Here is a 22852-nt window from a genome sequence, read left to right as displayed (position 1 = left end):
GAAGAGTCCAATTCCAGGCATCCGCGGCGATTGGCTCCGGGCCCGGGGGCGGTGGCGGCGAGGGGCGGACCCGGGGGCGGGTCTCGCTTTGGGGCTCCGGTGCCACCATGTGAGGCGTCTGCAGCCGCGGAGGACTGGAGTGCTGCCCGCGGAGGCCGCGGTTCGGCGAGCGCGACCTGGCTCCGCCGCGAAGGGCGAGGGGCGCCGCTGGCGGGTCCAGGTGCCCGCGCCGGGGCAGCGCTCGAGCATCGCCGCGGCGGGCGTCGGAAAGGGAACAGCTAGGGGCCGGGCCGCGTCCCCGCCCTCCGCACCGCGAATGGATGTGCCCGGCCCGGTGTCCCGACGGGCGGCGGCGGCCACCGCGCTCCTGCGTACGGCCCGCGTGCCCCGCGAGTGCTGGTTCTTGCCCACCGCGCTGCTGTGCGCCTACGGCTTCTTCGCCAGCCTCAGGCCGTCCGAGCCCTTCCTGACCCCTTACCTGCTGGGGCCGGACAAGAACCTGACGGAGAGGGAGGTAGGCGCGGCGGCGGGCTGGGGGCCGGCGCGGCCGACCGCCGGCGCTCGGGAGGCGGCTCAGGAAAAGAGCGAGTAAAACGGCTCTCGCTCCCCGGAGGCAGGGGTTTCTTGCCCTTCCGCAGCTGGCAGGAGGCTCGGGGCCGGCGCTGCGCTACTCCATGCCGTTTTTCTGGCGTCTGTTGGATTTGTGGGGCATGGCTCGTGTCGGGGTGGGGAGCCCCAGCACGCGTGTGCTGCCGGCGGCGTGCTCCTCACGCGGCTCTGTGGTTCAGCTGCTCTCCGCTCAGATTGGTCCAGCAGTTCCTGCTGGGGGCGGGAGGGGGCGCTGCGGGGTACTCGGATAAAAAAGTGGAAACCTCCAGTTGTACTTTGGACAAAGGTTTAGTAAATGATGAAAGTAGGGAACCATGGGGTGCCTGAGAGGCTCCCTCGGGAAGCCTCAGACTCTAGATTTCGGCTGCGATCACGATCTCGTGTTTGCGGGATCAGCCCCGTGCGGGGGCTCTGCCCTGACGGCGGGGGCCTGCTTGGGATTCTCCGTCTCTGCCCCTCCCCTGCTCACGTGGCGCGCGCGCTCTCAAACTTTGTTTTTAAAAAAGAAGAAAGTAGAGAACCAGGTGCAGAGTAACCCCTGCTTTCGGAATGGATCTTCCCTCTCCCAGCCGCACCCTCCTCCTTCCCATACCTTACTTTGTTTACCTTTGACTGGATGCTCAAATAAGGGCAGGACAGCAAACAAAAATCCATCACCTTAATTTGTTTTGACTTTTAATTAGCTGAGGCTTTTTGGATGTGCTCGAATAAGGGCAGAACGACAAACGACTATCCGTCCCCTTAATTTGTTTTGATTTTTATTTAGGTGAGACGGTGTCCAGGGACATGCTGCCCCCCAGCCCCCAAATCCTACCTCCTGGGATAAAAGCAGATACTGAGATGGTATCACATAATTGGCATTTAATTACAGTTTGTCTTGCATGGTGAATTGTTGGTTCACAGATGTTAGTTTTGCTTTTCAACCACAAGCCTGAAAGCTGAAGCCTGGTATTCTTTTCTAGAACACTACAAAGGGTGAAAGATGAGTGAGCATTTATTAGTAACTATTTATTATTTTTCCTATGCCTACTTTTCCTTCCTTCCCCTCCCTGCCCTAGTTGCTGTGAAATACTTCTTCCATTTAAAGTTTACTCTTCTTCCTGTGGTTAGTAATCACCTCTTTTGAGTAGCAACTCACCGTCCCTGCATAACAGGCCAGAGCAGGATATAATTATTCACAGTCCAGTTTGTTGTTGGCTTTGCCTTTCCGTTTTCAAGGACGCTTAGCAGGGAATTGAAAGTCGGTGTTGGATCCTGGATTGAGGGTTTCATTTGAATTTCTCATATTGTCTTACCTTCAGCAAGAATCACTGACTTTTACCCAACTTCACCTTCACCTCTTCTGTTTCTCAGTCTTTTGGACCACTCCACGAAGGACTGTGACAGCTATTCATTCCCTATTTGAATTTTAACATCGTTAACATTTTAACATTGTGAACAGAATAATTTTACAAGGAGAAAATGACTGCAGTAAAGGAGAGAGAATGATTCTGGAGACCCAGAACTACTACTGACTCTGAAGCAGAAATGATACTTCCTGAGCTGCGAATAATGAAAATTTCATGTGAACTGCCATGTGATCTGCACAGTCTGTTCACCTTGCTGGACTGAGGGCCACATGGGGAGAAGAAACATGCTCTCTGTGTTGATATTTGAAAGCTGATCTGTTTTGTCATATGCCCTGGGCCGAGAGTTATGTCATGTGTCATCATGTGCCCTATCTACTCAGCCTTCTGGGGTGAGAGAATATGTTCACTGGCATTGGGGCCGGACAGGGGTGCTAGGGCCCGTAAATGTTTGCTGATTATGTAACAAACACCTAGCACATTCCTGTGCCTGCAAATTGGAGGAGGAGGAGGGCAGAGTTTGAAGAGAAATCTGGTGGTCTAGAAAGGAGTGTCATTTGTTCGTGAGTACCTTGGACCTGGGCTGATTCTGTTGTTGGTGCACAGTATGGCTCCGGTCACCCTCTCCAGAACCCTGGGTTTTTGGAATATCTAAGAACTGAAATAAATAGACAACTTGTTCTCCTTCCTGACTTAATGCTTGCTTTCACCAGTGGGCAGTTAAATGAAAAATGTTACATGACTTTTAGGCACAGTGAATGTCAGGTCATGGTCAGTGATGTTTTGAAGTTTGTGTTTACCCCTAGAAGACTTCAGAAGGGCCAACTTAGATCATCTGAAATGGAGCTGTGGTTAACCAAGTCCAAAAGCAAAAGAAGGAGAAGGACAGAATTTCCTCTATCTTTGCATGCTTGAAGGATTTTCCTCTTAGATTTCAGGAAAAATGTTAACCCGTTTTAGGTACCACTTTATAAGTTTTAAACAGGTTAAAAATGGACTCTGTTCTAATAGTCTTTTAATAAAATAGAGTTCCATGTCACCAGCACTTTTTTTATTCTTTCATCTTTTTTAGCATATGATTCGACATTCACCACCTTTCTTTGATTTTTTTTTTTTTTTTTTTAACATTCTACCTATTCTGTCTGTATTCAGAGTCTTACAGAATTTGGCTTTTACCTCCTTGACAGCCTTAGCCTCTGCTACATCTTTCTTCTTGCCTTCTTCCGTGTGCCCAAGCTCTGTCCACATTAATCTTCTAGTCCAAAATCCAGTATATCCAGTTTCTCGTCTACTAGCCTGTGCTCAAAGTTGTGATATCTCTGCTTGGAATAAGCTTCCCATACCTACCTGCTGATCTCTTTCTGTTAGCCTCTACCTTTCTTCTCCTTCAAGGTCCATATTTCCTAGCTCTCTTATAATGACATATGAATATATATCCTAATTAGGTTCAGAACAGAAGTTTTATTTTATTTTATTTTATTTTATTTTATTTTATTTTTTATTTTTTATTTTATATCCATACAGCTTGAAGTGTTGTGTAAAGAAGAGCTTATTAGCTACTTGTTTACTTGAAACTTGATTCTAAAATAAAGTCTAAATCGAATTAGAGCTTAAGATGAACATCTGTTCTCTCTTAACTTTCTGTATCTCAGAGAGAAAACGCAAGCAAACTCTGATCCAAAGACTGGGGGCAGGCACCTGACGATAAAAATCAGTTCCCTTTGCTCACATGGCAGATTTTACCCGAGATAAGAAGGTATTGTCTAGGGTATGGACAATAAGAGTCTGTAATTTGTACATTTTTGCACGGAGGAAGTTTCCCTTCAAGATTAAAAGTACCCATCGAAGAAACATTTTCCGGTGTCACAGTTTGTCGGTGGCAACATTGAAAGAGAAAGGATCTTTTGGAGACCCAGTGACTAAGCTCTGGTGATTGTGTGGTCATTAGGTCTTTGTGAATGCCCTATAAAAGCATCTCCGTACTGGTTGAAAAAGGCGCAGGCCATAGAAGTAACCCTGGAACGTAGTCCATGATCGGTAACAGGTTTCCAGTTGAAGAAATGAGGCTTTTCAGTATGGTAGATTGAGAATAGCAAGGTTCTGATCCTCCCTCTACCAATTACTAGCTGTGCTAGCTTTGGATAATTTACTTAACCTTCCTGTAAGGCCCAGTTTCCTCAGTTGTAAAATAGAGCTAATAAAAACATTTACCACTTAGGCTGGCTGGATTCAACGAAGCAATGTAGGTAAGGCTGGTATCGTAGTGTGTGCACGTCAGCGGATGTTGCTATTATAATGCTGATAACACTGTGAGAGGGACGTTCATTCTTCTTGGGCTGATCTCTTTCACTGGAGATGAAATCGGTCTTGTATTTAGAATGAGTAAACAAGAACCCATCCCTTCCCCCACCGTCACACCTCACCCCACTTGCCTTTAATTTCGTTACTACGCGGCCTTACAGGTTTGGCAATGTTACTTTTCCTCATCTTTGTCATCTTAACCGTGGTTTCGTGTTAGGAGTGGATTCCACCCACACATATAAGCACTTTAGGTTGATATTTGAAAGGATGAGGGGCACCGGGGTGGCTCAGTTGGTTGAGCAAAGCCTGCCTTTCAGCAAGCACTTAAAAATTGGGGCCACCGATCCAGATTTTGAAATGGTCATTTGAGAAACTGGCTTCTTTGTATCCACACTAGGACCTCGCTAGACCCTGGGGTAGGCGTAAGAGAGGGGAAAGTCTCCTACGGTGATTGATGTTGCAAGGGTGGGGATGACAGTTCAGTTGATTTACGTAGTTATGTTGTCCCAAAGGGTCTGCTTCAGTTTCAGTCCTCAAGGCTTGAGACCTGTAAATAAAGTGGAATGAATGATTTACATGTATTCTCTCGCTTAGTCCTTGCAGCAGACAACCCTGTGGTTGCAGGGCTTACCCTTCTTAATTTTTTTTTTTTTTTAACGTTTATTTTTGAGAGACAGAGTGAGACAGAGCGCAAGAGGGGGAGACACAGAATCCCAAGCAGGCTCCAGGCTCTGAGCTGTCAGCACAGAGCCCGATGCGGGGCTTGAACCCAGGAACAATGAGATTGTGACCTGAGTAGAGAGCCACCCAGGCGCCCCAGGGCTTACCCTTCTTTTACTGATAATGGAGACTAACGCTAAAGGGAACGGAAAAAAAAAAAAAAAAGCCTTGCCTGTAATCACACAGCAAACGATGGGAGTGAAATTCCAGCGGGGTCTTTATGGTAGAACGCTTACTGTAAAGATACCTCTACTTTATCCCAACTTTAAAAATACATTAAAAAGAAAACAAAAACTTCTATTTTTTTTTTTCATATTTCAGGCAAGCAAAAAGAAGGACATCAAAGCTGCCTATAAGCCTGTCATCCACAGATAATTATTCTGTCAAGACTGTAGGACAGACTTATCCTCTTGACCTGTTCCCCCAAAGAAATTAAACTGAAAATCAGAGAAACCTAATCAAACAGTGGGATCAAGGCTCCCTATTCTGTGGGTAGAAGTAAGAATTGATGATCATTCCCAAACATTTATCCATTTCCAACACAGTTTTTGAGCCACGTATCCACACAGCAGGCTAACTGGAAGGCCGTGGCAGGTCAACCCTTGAAGAGTCCACCCTTTTAAGGCAGTGGTCCTCAGCTCTGGCTCAGATAAAATCTCCTGGGAGGTCATAAAGACTTGCCTTTGGCTGGGCATCCAGATTTTTTAAAGCTCCACGGGAGATGTGCAGCCACGGTTAGGAACCAGCGCTCTGTGGTAATTGGGGAGACAACACGTTCAAAGCAGTATGGAGAGCTCTGAATGTTACAGTACAGATATTATCTGCTCCAGCAAAGTCTTCCAGGATGAGGAAGGCTTTGAACTAGGCCTTGATGAATGGGGAGGATTTTCAGAAAAAGATCATGGGTTGGGTGCCTGGGTGGCTCACTCCGTTAAGCGTTTAAGCATCCGACCCTTGGTGTTGGCTCAGGTCACAATCTCCCGGTCTATGAGTTTGAGCCCTGCCTCAGGCTCTGCACTGACCTCGTGGAGCCTGCTTGGGATTCTCTCTTTCCACGCCTCCCCTCCTCACACTCATGCACGTGCGTGCACTCTCTCTCTCTCTCTCTGTCTCTCTCTCTCAAAATAAATAAACTTTAAAAAAAGAAAAAAGATGATGGGGCGGAAACGGGGAAGTATATTCCAATTATCAGAATTGCTGTCGAGACTTCTTCGGTCAGTAAGGATTTATCAGAGGTGCTGGTAGGTTGTTTTATGAGAATAAATTGTTACGAATATCCCCGGTCCGTTGATCTCGCTAATAGGTTTTTAATTTTCTCTTTTTATCAGGTCTTCAATGAAATTTACCCAGTATGGACTTACTCGTACCTGGTGCTGCTATTTCCTGTGTTCCTTGCCACAGACTACCTCCGGTACAAACCCGTCATCCTGCTGCAGGGACTCAGCCTTATTGTCACGTGGTTCATGCTGCTCTACGCCCAGGGACTGCTGGCCATTCAGTTCTTGGAGTTCTTCTATGGCATCGCCACAGCCACTGAAATCGCCTATTACTCTTACATCTACAGTGTGGTAGACCTGACCATGTACCAGAAGGTCACGAGTTACTGTCGGAGTGCCACCTTGGTGGGCTTTACGGTGGGCTCCGTCCTCGGGCAGATCCTCGTCTCCGTGGCAGGCTGGTCCCTGTTCAGCCTGAATGTCATCTCTCTTACCTGTGTCTCGGTGGCTTTTGCCGTGGCCTGGTTTCTGCCCATGCCACAGAAGAGCCTGTTCTTTCACCACGTTCCTTCCACTTGCCAGAGAACGAATGGCATCAAGGCACAGAATGGCGGCTTTGTAACCAACACCACGGCTGCAAACCACCTTCCAGGGTGGGAGGACCCGGAGTCAAAAATGCCTCTAAATACGGAGGAGCCGGTAAGTGTGGCCTTACATGCCTTGCGGCAGCTGCTCTGGCTGTTAGAGCAACGATGACAGAACAGACAGGAAAACCCCTCTTGCTAGCCCTTGTATTCATCTTGACTCAGTTTTTTATCCTGGGTTGGTTCACTGGTTCATTCATTTATTGATTAAAGACAGGGCTGATTTATATTAGGGATGGCCAATACATTCTGTCCTGGGGTGAATAACCTCCAAAGTCAGACCAGCACCACATCACACTGCTTGTGTCAGAGAGGTGCACCTGGGGGAGGGGGGGCGGGGCTCAGTCGGTTAAGCATCTTACTTCGGCTCAGGTCATGATCTCACCCTTCGTGAGTTTGAGCCCCGCATTGGACTCTGTGTTGACAGCTCAGAGCCTAGAGCCTGCTTCGGATTCTATCCATTTCTCTCTCTCTCTCTCTCTCTCTTCCTCTCTCTCTCTCTCTCTCTCTCTTCCTCTCTCTCTCTCTGTGTCTCTTAAGTATAAATAAACATTTTTTAAAAAATTTAAAAAAAAATGGGGCTCCTGGGTGGCTCAGTCGGTTGAGTATCTGACTTTGGCTCAGGTCATGATCTTATAGTTCGTGGGTTTGGGCCCCGCATCGGGCTCTGTGCTGACAGCTCAGAGCCTGGAGCCTGCTTTGGATTCTGTGTCTCCCTCTCTCTCTGCTCCTCCCCTACTCACACACTGTCTCTCTCTCTCTCAAAAATAAATAAAAAGATTAAAAAAAAAATTTTTTTTTTAATTAAACAAAAACAAAAAAACAAGCCACAGCAGGAGTTGTCTCTTCCTCATCTTTACTGGCTATACAAAGAAAGCCCTCTGAAATTTTTACTGCATAAATAGTTGAAATGATTCCAATAAATGATGAACATCTTCCAGTTTCTGAATTGACGCCTAAAGTATTTAAGGTTAGAAAGTTTTCTTCCTCTTGTGTGCTGGAAGCAATGTCTGATATTCATTTTCTTTTTTTAAAATTATTTATTTTTTTACGTTATTTATTTTGGTGGGGGGGTGGGGTGGGGCAGAGAGAGAGGGAGACAGAATCCCAAGCAGCACAGAGCCTGATGTGGGGCTTGAACTCAAAAACCACGAGATCATGACCTGAGCTGAAGTCGGATCCTTAACCGACTAAGCCACCCAGGCGCCCCCTGATAATTCATTTTCAAATGACAGTTCACCAGAACGGGGTAGTAATGAGTACCACAGAGAAGATAATCACAAGAGGAAAATCTAAGATGGGTGACGGAATACCTATTAATTAAAAGTGTGGCTATGAAATTGTCTCTTAGAAGAGAGAGGTATGGCATCTGAATAATCCGTCCATCTGCTCTGGCTAGCCGGGAAGGTTAATTGCTTCCCCCAATCACTCACCCTTCTTTATAGCTTCTTATCTTTCCAACAGGTTGTAAGCTGTGAGGGGCAAGGTTCATTCCAACCATACCGAATTGGTCTCAGTTTTCATGGGACATGTTTGGAAACAAGCCTGTTAAAATTCTCACTTTGCAGGTGGGCTCTGTCAGTCCTAAAACCATGCTCCGGGGGCCTTATAGGCTGAAGGAGAGGAGAGAGCCTACAGGAGGAAAGTCTTTGGCTCCTCCCCTGGAGTTAACTCAGATTGTTTCAATGTGGCATCTAATTACCTCTCTTCTGCCTACCCCCACCATTCACTTGTGGTTACCGGTTGAAACGTAGGTTATTCATCCCAAAGAGCTTGAGCTTAGGTGACACTCGTTGTGAAACTTGGGTTACTGGGGCACCTGTGAGCAGCATCAGTCAAAAGACCAGGGATTAGGTAGGAATGAATTGCCAGTTCCTTCATGTTGGCAAGTCAACCCAGGGCTGATGGAGGAGGGAAAGAGTTAGAATCATCTGGAGTACAAAAAAGTAGAAAGCTGTAGATCTCGTGTAGTAGAAAAAAAAAGAATAAGGATCCTTTGTTAATTGTTACAAAGATGTGAAATGGCTTTAGTGGAAATTAGTATCCATATACATACATATAATACCTGTATACATATATATCTTAAATATTAACATTGGTCATAGTTCTAAAGATTTTTATAGACCAGTAAGTTTTAAACCATTTTGAACATAGTAAGAAAGAATAAGAAACACAGTAAGAAAGAAACACATTTTACTTAGGAACCAGTACCATTCATAGGTGTGTATATATTTTTGATATAACTGAAGCAGAGGTTTTACAACACTTGATTCTGGTGCATTCCATTCAGTTTATTTTTTTCATCATGCAGATCACTGCCCACTGGATTGACTTTATTACCTGTTAATGAGCTGTAACCTACCACTTACAAAAAACTCTGTCCCAGACCAACTTGATGTTTGTTGTTTATAGATAACGCAAGATGTCAGTACTTGACATGCTGAAGAATTATGAAATTCTAGAGTTAGAAGTGATTCTACCCACAGGTCGCAGGACCATCACGGCATCTTACAGTGACAAGGGACTTTAGATCTCATCAACCCTCTCATTTTAGAGATAAGGATTGGGAACAGAGATTAGTGACTTACGCAGAACTGCGCTGATATACTCCGAAACATAACTAAAGAGCATATAGGAGACCCCCCCCCTTGATCTGTACTTCACTCCATGAAGTCTTTCCCTGGGGTGACAGCATGGTGAGAACCATCGTGTTGGCTACAGTGTGGTAAAAGTTAGACTCAGGTCAGTTCCATGATATCCTTGGTTCCGCTGCTGACCCCGTAACAGGCAGTCGTGACTGCTGGACAGCTGTTCGGGGCCCAGACGATGCTGTTTCTCTTTCACGAGCCTGAAGGAGAGTCAGAACATGGCTGTCGGGGATCATAGTGCCATTTGAAGTTGACAAAGCCCATAACTGAACCATAAATCATAACTGTAGTAAATAGAGTAAGAAAAAAAAAAGGGGTAGGTAGACGGGTGAGTGGTTTGATCTTGATCTTCTGGAAAGGGAAGATGAAGTAGGAATCAGAGCGATAGCCCTTGTCCGCAAGTTACCTTAAGGTGTTTGTGAGTCCTTTTCAGAATGAGCCTGTTGCCGTGGGGCCCAGCGTGTTGACATTACAGCAGAGCTGGTGATTTTCTTTCCTAAATAGGAAACGGGATTCCTTCTGTGCTTGGCTTGTAGTTGGATTTGCTTTATTTTAAATTGGTCATTCGCTAGAAATGATGTAAATTAAGCCACTTCTTTAGCACAGCCCATGACACGTAATGAATACCTAATACATGACACCTGTTAACATACCTATACTTTTATTGGTAGACAGATGCCCTTTGCTGTTAGTAAGCGTTCGCATTCTTGGCGTATGTGTGTGTTTGAGCTTTATAGAACACTGTAGCAAAATTAGTGTTTCTACTTTGTATGCAAGTAAGATCATTTACAGCAGCACACTATAGTGGATTTTGAAGGAAGGGAAGTTGAAACCTGGGCTCTCGTACTCACCAGCAGGGTAGTCTTGGGCATGTTTCTTAATTTTTTGAGAGTTAATTTCCTCATTTGTCTGTCTCCCTCACCGGGTTATTTCAAGTATTAAATGCCACAATGTAAATGAGGGAATGACCAGGTTACCTCTGGTCTTAACCTTATGAAAGATGTCACTAGAATCTGGTAGTGATTCCATACCACTAATTCTTTAACCGAGGCCACTCTTTTTTTTGAGAGAGAGAGAGGTGGGGGGAGACAGAGGATCCGAAGCAGACTCTGTGCTGATGCGGGGCTCGAAATAACAAACCCTGAGATCATGACCTGAGCTGAAGTCAGACGCTTAACCGACTGAGCCACCCAGGGGCCCCCCTGAGGCTACTCTTAAATGTAGAATGTTAAACCAGATGATCAGTAAACTTTCCTTAGCTCTAGAATACTGAGTTTTATGAACTGATTGATCTGAAAGCACTTTCTTTCTTCTGATAGGTAAAGAACACATAATATCATAGGAGTGGTTTAATTGCAGTCATCAGCCCTTGACTTAAATCTTCACAGTTTAGGCATTAAACCCTACCTATCTCCCCTCTCCCCCATATATTTTCCTATTGTATGTAGAATAAATACAAAAATTCTCATTACGGACTATGAGACCTCATACAATCTGACCCTTTGCGACTGCCCTTCATTCTCATCTTCATGGCTGGTTCCCTTATGTCAATTCAGGTATCAACTCAGAAGTCAGCTTTAATCACTACTTGCCAGTCCCTTACCCTGTTTATTCTCTTCATGGTATCATTCTTACTGTCAGCTGTCTTGTCTGTGTGTTTATCGTCTGTCCTCCTTATCAAAATGTCAGTTTAAGGAGGACGGGGACTTTTCTGCTGTATTCCCAGGATCTAGAACATTGCCAAACGCGCAGTATGGGCACTCGTCAATATTTGTTGGTTGCATAAGTGAGTCATGATAGAGTACAGAGGAAAGGAGCGTGTATTGAGCACTTGCTGCATACCGCACAGTCCTCATTTAGTTCTTCCAATAGCCTGTTGAAGTAAACATTCATTTCCGTTTTGTAGCAAAAAGCCTAAGACTTAGAAATTGGTTCCATCTGCAGGCAGGCAGGTGTGTTTCTGTCGCACTTCATCATTATCGTCTCAGCTCTCATTCATTTTAACCTGGGTGCTGTGCTAAGTACAGTGGGACTGTACTCCCACTTAACACTGTGGGACAGTGCTAAGAATCTTAGGTCCATGAGCTCATTTAATTCTTACTAAGACTGTGTTGTAGGTGTCACTATCCCCATGTTACAGTTGAGGGAACTGAAGCGTATGTCAGATAACTCACCCAAAGGCACCTACAAACAGCACAGTCAGAATAAACCCAGATCAGGGCGCCTGGATGGCTCAGTCGGTTAAGCGCCAATTTTGGCTCAGTAATGAACTCACGGTTCGTGGGTTCGAGTCCCGCGTCGGGCTCTGCGCTGAGCTGAGCCTGGTTGGGATTCTCTCTCTTCCTCTCTCTCTTCCTCTCTCTCTGCCCCTGCGTGCTTGCTTGCTCTCTCTTTCTCACACATGCTCTCTTTCTCTCAGTAAAATAAACCCAGATCTAGTTGACTTCAAAATCCACTATAATAGAGACTCCTATTCCTTGGTAGAGAAATAACTCCAAGTTTTGTTATTTTGTTTTTAAGCGTCAGAACCCCTTTTTTGAGTGAAATCTGAAACCACGTGCCCATTTTGATAAACGAGTGAGCTGAGCCTAGGGATGGTGTGAGTAGGCCCAACTATGGAATATTGCTTGGTTCTCATTCCACTGAGATTTTCCTAGCATTTCAGGGGGGAATGGCCTTTATTTACTTAATATCAGGAGTCGCTATATATGTATGTACATATATATATATATATATATATATATATGTACATATACACACACACACACACACACACACATATACACACACAATATACAGCTAATAGATGTATCATCTGAATAGGAAAAAAATTTTTACTGATTTTATAAAAAAGACTCCTACTTCATTTTTTTTAATGAAACAAAACAGAAAACTACATAAAAAGAATTCAGAATCCTCTGAACTGCTGCTCCCAAAGATTACCACTCTTAATAGTTTAGTGACCTTCTTCCTAAACATCTCTTTCCATATACACATGTGTATGTATTCATAGGTATACATTTTATAGTAAATGAAATTATAATCTACATGTAGTTTTGTAACTTGATGGTTTTTTGTTTGTTTGTTTTTTTTACTCAGTGTTATGTAATACTTGCTTTCCGATGTCTTTTCATGCAAAATAGCTTTCTTTCAGAATCCAAAGAAATGGAACCATAATGGTGCGAGTGACTGGTGGGAGGTTTGTGTTGGGCTGGTAGTCTCCCCCCAGGCTGGCCCTGATCACAAAGCCACAACTGTTGTGTAGAGACTTGTGTGAAGGACATAGTCTGCCTTTCGACCCTCCCTTTTTCCCTTGTGGTCACAAACCGTTCCCTCTGGATGTCTCCAGTGAGACCCCTGCCAATGGGTATGTCTGAGTTGGGATGGAGGAGAGAGTGTGTACATGGCTGCACCCCCTCCCTGTTACAGCTTAATGCCCTTGAACTTCAGGTGTCATCTCCCCCTGAAAAAGAATAGCCAAAGACAGGCCTCTAAGCCAACTCTTAGCAGGTTGTTAACGCCCTAACTTCAGGTTTAGGAACTAAGGCTCTGTGAGCCTACCAGGCCAAGGCAAGAATGACTATTCTTGGAGCAATATAAGTGCACAACAGGCCAGAGCAGGAGAGAGAGTGTCCTAGAAGCTTTTGATGTGTGGCGAGAACTCTACTGTTGCTAAATTGCAAATATACTACAACGGCATCTTCTCCTGTGCTTTTGTTACTTCCTTTGCCTAGAATGTTCTTCATTATTTCTCTATTCACATCTTATCTGTCTCCCAAAGTCTATCTCAAACACCACTTCTTCCTTGATACAGATTTTACTTTGTTTCTTGACTTGTTTCTTAATAACAGATGTATGTTATTCCCATCAGTTAAGGCTCACTCCGTACGTTTTTGCTATGTTTCGGATATTGGAACATCACCATCAGAGGAAACAATGATAGTCCTCTTGTCATCAGGAAAATGCGTTTGCTGTTTGTAGCAAGAGTTAGTATCGGGACTGTGTCCTTCAAAAGCACTTAATAAAAGAAGCAAATGCGCTTGAAAATTTCCACCCCAGCCATTGTTTTTGGCTACAGATGAGTCTCCCTCTGCACAACGGAGCTGAGAAAACAGTGGTATTTAACTTGGTCTGGCAAACACCTAACTCTACCTACTGGAAGGTGCTGTTTACACCTAAAGGTTCTCGTGCCCCTCAAGACATGTGGCCTCCAACCAACAAGAGCCGGTTGAATTGTGCGGCTGCCACCGATGTATTTACAGATCTGGCACGTGGCTCCTGTCACACATCCTGGCGCTTATGTGCTGCTTCACGATGAGCTCCCCTTTGCTCCATTTGGGTTCTCTCCTCTTGTCTTTCCGTGTTAGCCACAAAAGTGTAAGTTCCTGTCGCTCAGGAAGTAGGGCATACTTGGATAAATTAGACCTTAGATAGGAGTTAGAGACTTCTCCTGGGGTGTCTGGGATTTCACGTTGTCTTTGTGGCATGGTGTGGGGATGGCACATAGCTCGGTAATGCCTCGGTTCGCCCCATTACAAACGCGGTGGCTTTATTACTTCATTATAGTGGTAGTATTTCCCGTTGTACAAGCATTGGGGGATATAAAATATAAAAAGCATAGGAAAGAAAATTAAAGTTACTAATCACCTTACTACCCTCTAAGTAGAGAACTGCTGCTAATATTTGGGTCTGGTTTTTCCTAAGGTTTCTGTCTCAACCATTGCTCTACAGTGAATCGGTCAGTTTTAAGGATAGGAAGTTCTCACTGACAAACCCTAACTGACCGGTGGTTTAATAAGGTTACTAAAGGTTGCTTATTCTGAACGTCGCTTGCCACCGTGTGGGGAGATGTGGGGTGGCATCTCGCTTTGGCTGAAACATGCAGTCTTTGACCATCTTTCTACCTTCACTTGGTAGACAGTACATCGTTGCTGGGTTGATTACATGCAGCTATGCTACTGTTTATAGAGCACTAAAAGAAAAAGTCGTACTATATATATACACAAACGTGCACACACACACACACATCTCAGAGATTTCGCATGTCCTGTCCCAGACCACCGCAATAAAGCAAACATTGGAATAAAGCCAGTCAAATGAATGTTTGGATTTCCCAGTGCACCTACAAGTTGTGTTTACATTATACTGTAAATGTGCAATGGCAGTATGTCTGAAAACAAACAAACAAACAATGCATGTACTTTAGTGTAAAAATACTTTGCTAAAAACTGCTAACCACCATCTGGGCTTTCAGCACATTGCGATCTTTTTGCCGGCTGCAACTTGTCCGCCAGCACCTGCCGCCCCACCTTGCATTGTACGTGGTGGAGACGGCTTCTCTCCTTGACCCGCGTGAGCCAGCCTGTGCTGGCTTCACGCTTTTCTTCTGCGGCCTCTTCAGCTACCTGAACCTTCACCGAATTGAAGAGCTCGCGAGGGCCTTGCTCCGGGTTGGGCTTTGGCTTCGGGGCAACACTGTGGCTGTTTGAGCTTCTATCCGGGCCACTGAAACTTTCTCCATGTCAGTGATGAGGCCATTTCGCTTTCTTATCAATTGCGTGTTTCCTGTAGTAGCACTTTTGATCTCCTTCAAGAACTTTTCCCTTGCATTCACAAACTGGCTACTGTTGGGCACAAGAGGCCTAGCTTTCTGCCCATCCAGGCTCTCGGCTTGCCTTCCTCACTGAGCTTAACCATTTCTAGCTTTTGATTTAAAGTGACAGACGTACGCCTTTTCCTTTCACTTGAACCCTTCGTGGCCACTGTAGGCTTATTCCTCGGCCTCATCTCAATATCGCTGTGTCTCAGGAAAGGGGGAAGTGGAGGGAGACTAGCCAGTCGGTGGAGCAGTCAGAACGCACGCAACTTGCACTGATTAAGTTGGCCGTCTTCTGTGGGTACGCTTCATGGCTCCCCAGAACAACAACAGTAGTAACTTCACAGGTCACCATAAAAAATGTAATGGTAATGAGGGGCGCCTGGGTGGCTCAGTCGGTTGAGCGTCAGACTTCGGCTCAGGTCGTGACCTTGCAGGTTGTGAGTTCGAGCCCCGCGGCGGGCTCTGTGCTGACAGCTCAGAGCCTGGAGCCTGTTTCAGACTCTGTGTCTCCCTCTTTCTCTGACCCTCCCCTGTTCATGCTCTCTCTGTCTCTCTCAAAGGTAAATAAACGTTAAAAAAATTCTTTAAAAACAATGCAATAGTAATGAGAAAGTTTGAAATCTCGTGAGAATTCCCAAAATGTGACGCAGAGACATGAAGTGACAGATACTAGAAGAAACCTGGCTCTGACAGGCTGGCTCCACACAGGGTTGCCACAAACCTTCCATTTGTTAAACATACACATTTGCAAAGTGTAGTGAAGTGTAGCACCACAAAATGAGGTAGGCCTGTATATACACCATTTATATGTATAAAAATAGGGGCACCTGGGTGGCTCAGTCAGTTGAGCGTCCAACTTTGACTCAGGTCATGATCTCACAGTTCATGGGTTCGAGCCCCACATCGGGCTCTGTGCTGACAGCTCAGAGCCTGGAGCCTGCTTCGGATTCTGTCTCTCCCTCTCTCTCTGCCCCTCCCCTGCTCACGCTCTGTCTCTCTCTCTCTCTCCAAAGTAAATAAACATGAAAAAAATGTAGATGTGTATAAATAAATAAGCGGTTGCCTTTCACAAGGAAAAAGACGAATAGAAAACCGGGTCTATACAGTTGCTTTCTGTAGTCGCCTTCACAGTATTTGCACCTTTCTCTCCGTTTGCTGTGAAGGAGCCCACCCCGGAGCGGCTCCTCGTGCTGAAGGTCCTGTGGGATGACTTCCTGATGTGCTACTCCTCCCGGCCTCTGCTCTGCTGGTCTGTGTGGTGGGCCCTGTCCACCTGCGGCTACTTCCAGGTCGTGAACTACGCACAGGGCCTGTGGGAGACGGTGATGCCCTCTCGCGATGCTGCCATCTACAACGGCGGCGTGGAGGCCGTGTCCACCCTCCTGGGTAAGCGGTGTGGGGCGGCACATTCCCCCGGAGGTCAAGTCCGCCACGATCTGATTTTTCTCTCCCCTCGGGAACTGGAGGTGACCCCCAAGGCCTGGTTTATTTGTTTTGAGCTCTGGCTTTCTGATTTAGGGAGAAATTCAGCAGTGCTCCAGTTGCGGGTGGCCGTGATTCACGAACTGGGGTCCTTTATATCCTGTCGGGAAACCCAGCGTACTGGTTTGCAGAATTGTCCTCCTATGCGGGTTTGCGCCATCTCCGGGTGTTTTGGGTGCTTCCGTCACTCGATGTGACACTTGGGAGTGGCATGATACAAGTCTGTGACAATAACTAGCACACGTTGAGTGGTAATATGTACCAGATGCTGTCCTAAGGACTTTTAGGTATATTAACTCAGTCCTCACAAAATTCCTGAGACAGTTACAGTTACAGGAAACCCAGACTGATAGGTTAATAACTCGCCCGAGACAGTACAGATGGTACGTAGTCGGGTTAAGGTTTGAACTCAGAGCCTATGTCCTTGACCATTATATTCTGTCGTCCCGTTCTAATTTGTTGGCCTATCTCATACGGTTCTTTTTTTTTTTTTTTTTTATGTTTATTTATTTACTTTGAGAGACAGAAGGCGAGAGAGAGGGGCACCCGGGTGGCTCAGTCGGCTGAGCATCATCCGACTTCGGCTCAGGCCACGATCTCGCAGCTCGTGAGTTGGAGCCCCACGTGGGGCTCTGTGCTGACAGCTCAGGGCCTGGAGCCTGCTTCGGATTCTGCGTCTAACTCTCTCTCTGCCTCTCCCCCTCTCGTGCCGTGTGTGTCTCTCTCGTCTCTCAAAAATAAATAAACGTAAAAAAAAAAAAAAAAAAAAAAAAAGGCAAGAGAGAATCCCAAGCAGGCTCCGCGCTGTCAGCACAGAGCCCAGTGCGGGGCTTGAACTCACGAACCGTGAGATCATGACCTGAAATCAAGAGTCTGGACGCTTAACCGACTGAGCCGCCCAGGTGCGCCCCCTCATAAGGTTTTTAGACGGCATTCCGTGCTTTCTGTAAACACTTCTGAGTGTGTCTGGCACTTAGAAGGCGCTCTGCACATCTTCGCTATGGTTACCAGCGTCATCGTTTTCCCAGAGAGAGGAGATGCCCTTTTGCCATGCTCTGGACTGCTGCTCAGGCAGGAGGAGAGACGATCCCTCCCGCCGTGTCGTGTGGTCAGGCCGGAAGCAGCGGCTCTCTTTGACTCCCGCCTCTGCGTCCGCCTCGGCACCCCGTTCCTTGGCGGCACCCCTGGGTCTGCGTCCTCCCGTCTCCTCGCCAGCTGCTGTCATTCGGTCTCTTCGTGGTCTCTCAGTGGCTCCAAGTTACTTATTCCGTCAAGTCCCAAATTCTCTGCCTTTCCAGGCCCTCTATAATCTTGAGCTACCCTATTTGTAAGTTACGAGATTTTAAAATGTAATAACCCAAGCTGAATTTTTAGTTGATTGAAATCGCGTTTGTGGAGCAAAATAACTAGAGCGCTTTTCTCTCTGCATTTTGTAGGTGCTGTTGCCGTGTTTGTAGTCGGCTACATAAAAATATCCTGGTCCACCTGGGGGGAGATGATGCTGTCTCTGTTTTCTCTGCTCATCGCCGCCGCGGTCTACATCATGGATACCGTGCAGAACATCTGGGTGTGCTACACGTCCTACGTCGTCTTCAGGATCATCTACATGTTACTCATCACTATAGCAACGTATGTGTTCTGCCTCAAGGAAGCGCTAGGAAAAGCTGTGACAGGATAAACTTCTTGGTCTCTTCACAAACCCATGAAAAGTGTAGGTTCTCCTCCCGAGGGAGCCTCGAGGGCGAGGTTCATTTACGTCCTTGGTCCCGTAGTCCCGCTCTGTTCAGATGCCTGCATGAGATTTACAGCGTTTGGCAACAAAGTGCCTTTCACTTGGTTGGGAAGGGAATTGCCCAGCAGCAGAAAGAAGGGGCTGCTCTTCATAACTGAAGCAAAAGTCGTAACTACCTGGGGAGTAATTCCTGTCTACTCATCCTTTTGTGTTTTGTTTTGTTTTGTTGAAGTTTTCAGATCGCTGCCAACCTCAGCATGGAGCGCTACGCCCTAGTGTTTGGTGTCAATACCTTCATTGCGCTGGTCCTGCAGACCCTGCTTACTCTCATCGTGGTGGATGCCAGCGGCCTCGGCTTAGAAATTACCACCCAGGTAAGAGTTGTGTTTCGACACGCAAGGTGTTCCAGTCATAACGGCAGGTGATCAGAGTGACCAAGTCGAGCATGCCTACTGCGAGCCAGTTCAAACAGTACAGACAGATATAAAATAAAAAGTAGGAGTGTTCCCTCCTTCTTTTGGCCAACCCCCATCCTGAGTTCTTTTCTCCCTGGGACCGTCATCTTTTTGGCGAGGACCTAGAACGTTTTTGAGCGTCACTCGAGAGCCTGACAGAGGCGAGAAGTAATGTTGGTGCCCTCCAGGCCGAGCTTTTCCGCTGCCTCATCCATCATTTCCCTCCATTTTTTTTTTAATTTTTTTTTTTTTAACATTTACTCATTTTTGAGAGACAGAGAGAGACAGAGCATGAGTGGGGAAGGGGCAGAGAGAGGAGGAGACACAGAATCCGAAGCAGGCTCCAGGCTCTGAGCTGTCAGCACAGAGCTCGACGCAGGGCCTGAACCCACGAACTGCGAGATCATGACCTGAGCCAAAGTCAGACGCTCAACTGACTGAGCCACCCAGGCGCCCCCATTTCCCTCCATTTTTAATTCTGTACATGGAATACTGGCTCCTGGGTGTGAGATGCCCTGCTTCGACTCACCCTTCTGAAGGCTCCTCCCTTCTTCATTAAAAATGCCGCCCGCCCAAATAGCAAGGTAATGACTTCTGATGAACAGCAGTAAGATTCTTAACATATGACCCATTGAGAAAACACCTGCATAAACGCCCAAAGCCAGCGTGGACACTCTTATTCCTTCTGGAACCGTGTGTCGTGTATGCCTTCGTGCATTGTGAGTTAGTAGGTGGGGCTTGCTCTGTACTTTGGCAGAATGGGCAACTGAATCAAAAAGTGCCTACCCCACCCTCACCCCCAGCCCAGCCCAAATGATTCCTTCTCCATTATTCCCTCCACACTTAAGATACTAGTTTTCTTTCAATACAAAGACCCAGCACGTTAGCAGTAATGAACTTTGTACTGAAAAATCTAAAAGAGAAATCGTAATCACAGTTGGTAATGTGCACTAAGTGCTTCCTGTGTGCCAGGCACTCTATAGAATTTTACAGAGCTGCAGGCAGGATTGGACATCGAGAGAACGAGTCTGAGAGATGTTAAGTAACGTTCAGTGTTTAAGGTCACGTGGTCAGTAGTAATGTGGCAAAGCTAGGCTTTAAACCAGCTTCAAGGCCTAATTATCTCTCCCTGGATGGTGGTGCCTCAGAAAGGTGGGCGGGGAGTGGGGGGAGTAGAGCGGGAGCGCATTACTTTCTGTTTCCCGGTCACTACCAGCAGTGAAAAGCTTGAGAGGACTTCTCAAGGGTTCGGTGCTCAGATTTGGAATGGAGGGTGGGAGAGAAGCCAAGTGCTTGTCATCCTGCTGTAGAAGCGGCGGGTTTAAAAATACGGATTACAGAATTTTGCAGGCTGTGCCGAAACTCGGCCATGATTAATTAACAGGTTACCTATAGGAAAATGTATCCAAATTGTAAAGAACCTGGCTCAGAGTGACACTCTTACCGCACAACCGAGCCAGCTTCTCAGTACGTCGTGAGTTATTTTCAGAAAGTGGTGATGAAGATGTTGATAAACTGTATAGTCACCTTAAAATACTGGCCTAGAGAAGATTCTTACAAAAAGTCATCCTACGGCAGAATATAGTAGACTCTCTACTGCCCTCCTCTGGGGAGGAATAGAAGTTCTTTATCTTCAGAACTTGGCCTGGTGGTCGTACTTTAACCTATCAGCTTGAGGGAAGAGACCGTGATGCAATGGTAACAACAGCAACAAAAATAATAGCAGTTTCAATTATAACAACAGCAACAAAAATAAAAGCAGTAGTATTATCAGCTTTAGCATTGTGTGGATAAACACATATGATTTCATCCCTTCCCAGTGACCCAGTAAAAAATGGGGGATATTGTGACTTCCCGTTTTGTAAATGAAACCCAGGCTCAGAGATGAAGTATTTCGGTCAGAGTCACCTGGCTCGCCGGGGACGGAGTCCAGATTTGCGCCAAGGCGGTCAGGCTTCAGTACGACCACGCTGTGCTGCCCCTTGCGCTGCCCGTGCCAGGCACATCGTGTGAGCACACGGTGTTTTTTGAAGGTTTATAGAGACACTGAATATACCTTTAATCATAGGAGGTGTTCACCTATATCCAATACAATGTCTCCTCTTGTAATCGATAATTCTCTAAATTACTTCTTTTTCCTACCCCTTTTAGTTCCTGATCTACGCCGGTTATTTTGCACTCATCGCTGTGGTTTTCCTGGCCAGTGGTTCAGTTAGTATTATGAAGAAATGCAGAAAGCAAGAAGACGCGGAATCAAGTTCTCGAGTAACCACTTTGTGATACACTGCTTAGCAAACTCTGCACAGCAACTGTGCCTGGGTATATTTAATTTTTTAGTATGTAGACGTGTTTATGAACGTGCTTTTTAAGGCTTCAGAGCAGCCAATTGACTCTACCTTGTGCTCCTAGAGTAACAATCCTGTTTAGGGGAGTCAGAGGCAAAGTTTATCTCGAGGATTATTTATGGAAGCTAATTTAAGGATTACTGTCTTCTGATAACAAAAGTGAACTTGATTTTGAAAACCGGGTACTCAAGAGCACTCAAGCAACACGTGGCATTTATACTTGACAGTGAGTCTGGTGTCTCAGAGGCCTGGTTCGGGACCAGGGCTCTGCGGGCCACAGGATACTGTGTTCCAACAGCACCTGTGTCTGTTCAACTTCACTCGTATCTCTTTGTTACTCATGTGCATTTGTGTTTCTACAGATGAAAGTTGTTTTTATCACCGGCAATATTTGCTCTGGTTTGGTGTTCTGTCCTATTGGGAATGTGTGTCATTTCTAATTTTTAGTTATTTTTAAAACACTTATTGTATGAATGTTCTCAGTTTCCATCTTGACAATTTTGTATTTGTGTAGATTGTCTTTAGAAGTACACTTTTGCGTTATTCATATGCTTCCCAGAGAAGCTCTTTTAGTTAGAAAATAAGGCAAGTTTTGAGGCCTGCTGATAAATTGAAATGAAGACACCTAATCAGAAAACTTAATCTTTTAGCCTTGAGTATGAAGGACTGTTAATCCTATAAGGAGAAGATCATCTATGAGCTAAAGATACCACTAGCCCAACCAGTTCATTTTGTATTTGCACTCCCTTTTATTTCCAGAATAAAATGAGAAGTCTTTTTTTTTTTAATATCTTCATCCCTATTTATAGTTTTTATATGCTTTGTCCTTCTTATCCAAGATCAAGATGTCATTAGGAGTTAGGTTTGTTGGATTATTACAAGGCCTTTTCAAAAACTGAGACTCTTTTTGATTATTTCAGTGGGACAGGAACTAGGATAGACCTGATTCCTGCATTTTGTACATTAAATCTGCCTTTGTTTCGAAGGGCAGATCATCTTGGAATATCTGCTTAAAATAATAATTGCTAGTGGTTCCATTTCCAGGGTACTTGGAAAAAATGTTGTGTATACATTTAATTCTGTAATTAGTCTACCAAGTGGCTGCTGGTGTATGTGAGTCATGATAACTATTTGAAAGCCAACTTTGTTGCCTTATCTTGAAAAAAAACCTAGGTTAATTTATTTAGAATAACACAGGTACACAGTGTGAATACTAGTTTCAAGATTCCGGAATTGACATATTTGTTTAGTGTAAGCGGCAATTCCAGAAGTAAATGCAGATGAGTATAGGTAATTTGCCATTCACCTTCCCTTCTGATCAAGGGAAGGAAAAGAACACTAAGGGAAGGGGAAGGGATATTATGAAAGTACAGCCTCTAATTTTATACCTTATCTTTGGTTTTGCTGCGTAGGGAATTGTTCACTCAGAAACAAGTAGAGAAGTGATGTTCAAGGGACTTTATTTAATGTTTTTTTAATAAAATGGGCCGTGGTACAATCACATCACTCATGTTACCAAAGCAATATTTCCCTAGAATTCAATTCAAAGTTTGTGGTGCACAACTGGAGCCTTGACTTATTGAAGACAATAACAAGGTCATCTCCTGGCACGTGACCATATTTATAGAACGCCCAGACCAGTTTGCAAGTTGTGCTGTGTGCAGTTTTGCAGAGAAGTGAAAAAAATCTGTACATTTTATCCAACTCTGTATAAATTATGAAATTATTTTATTAAATAAATATTTTACAACCTA

At 45.4% G+C, this 22852-nt stretch overlaps 1 protein-coding gene across 2 annotated transcripts; it reads left to right on the top strand.

The window, feature by feature from the left end:
* Positions 1-134: 134 nt before the first annotated feature.
* On the top strand, positions 135-22852 carry SLC19A2 (solute carrier family 19 member 2). 2 transcript variants are annotated; one of them, XM_030301920.1, is made up of 6 exons: positions 141-514; positions 6305-6892; positions 16248-16470; positions 18003-18195; positions 18531-18672; positions 20905-22852. In XM_030301920.1, exons 1-6 carry the CDS (start codon positions 317-319, stop codon positions 21031-21033), a joined length of 1473 nt encoding a protein of 490 aa, XP_030157780.1. In that variant the 5' UTR covers positions 141-316; the 3' UTR covers positions 21034-22852. The 2 variants fall into 2 exon arrangements, with proteins under 2 accessions (XP_030157781.1, XP_030157780.1); XM_030301921.1 differs by lacking the exon at positions 20905-22852 and having other exon boundaries at positions 135-514; positions 18003-18277; positions 18531-18588.

This window comes from Lynx canadensis, chromosome F1, assembly GCF_007474595.2.
Source record: "Lynx canadensis isolate LIC74 chromosome F1, mLynCan4.pri.v2, whole genome shotgun sequence".
NCBI classification, from domain to species: Eukaryota; Metazoa; Chordata; class Mammalia; order Carnivora; family Felidae; genus Lynx; species Lynx canadensis.
This window is presented reverse-complemented; position numbering and strand designations above follow the sequence as displayed.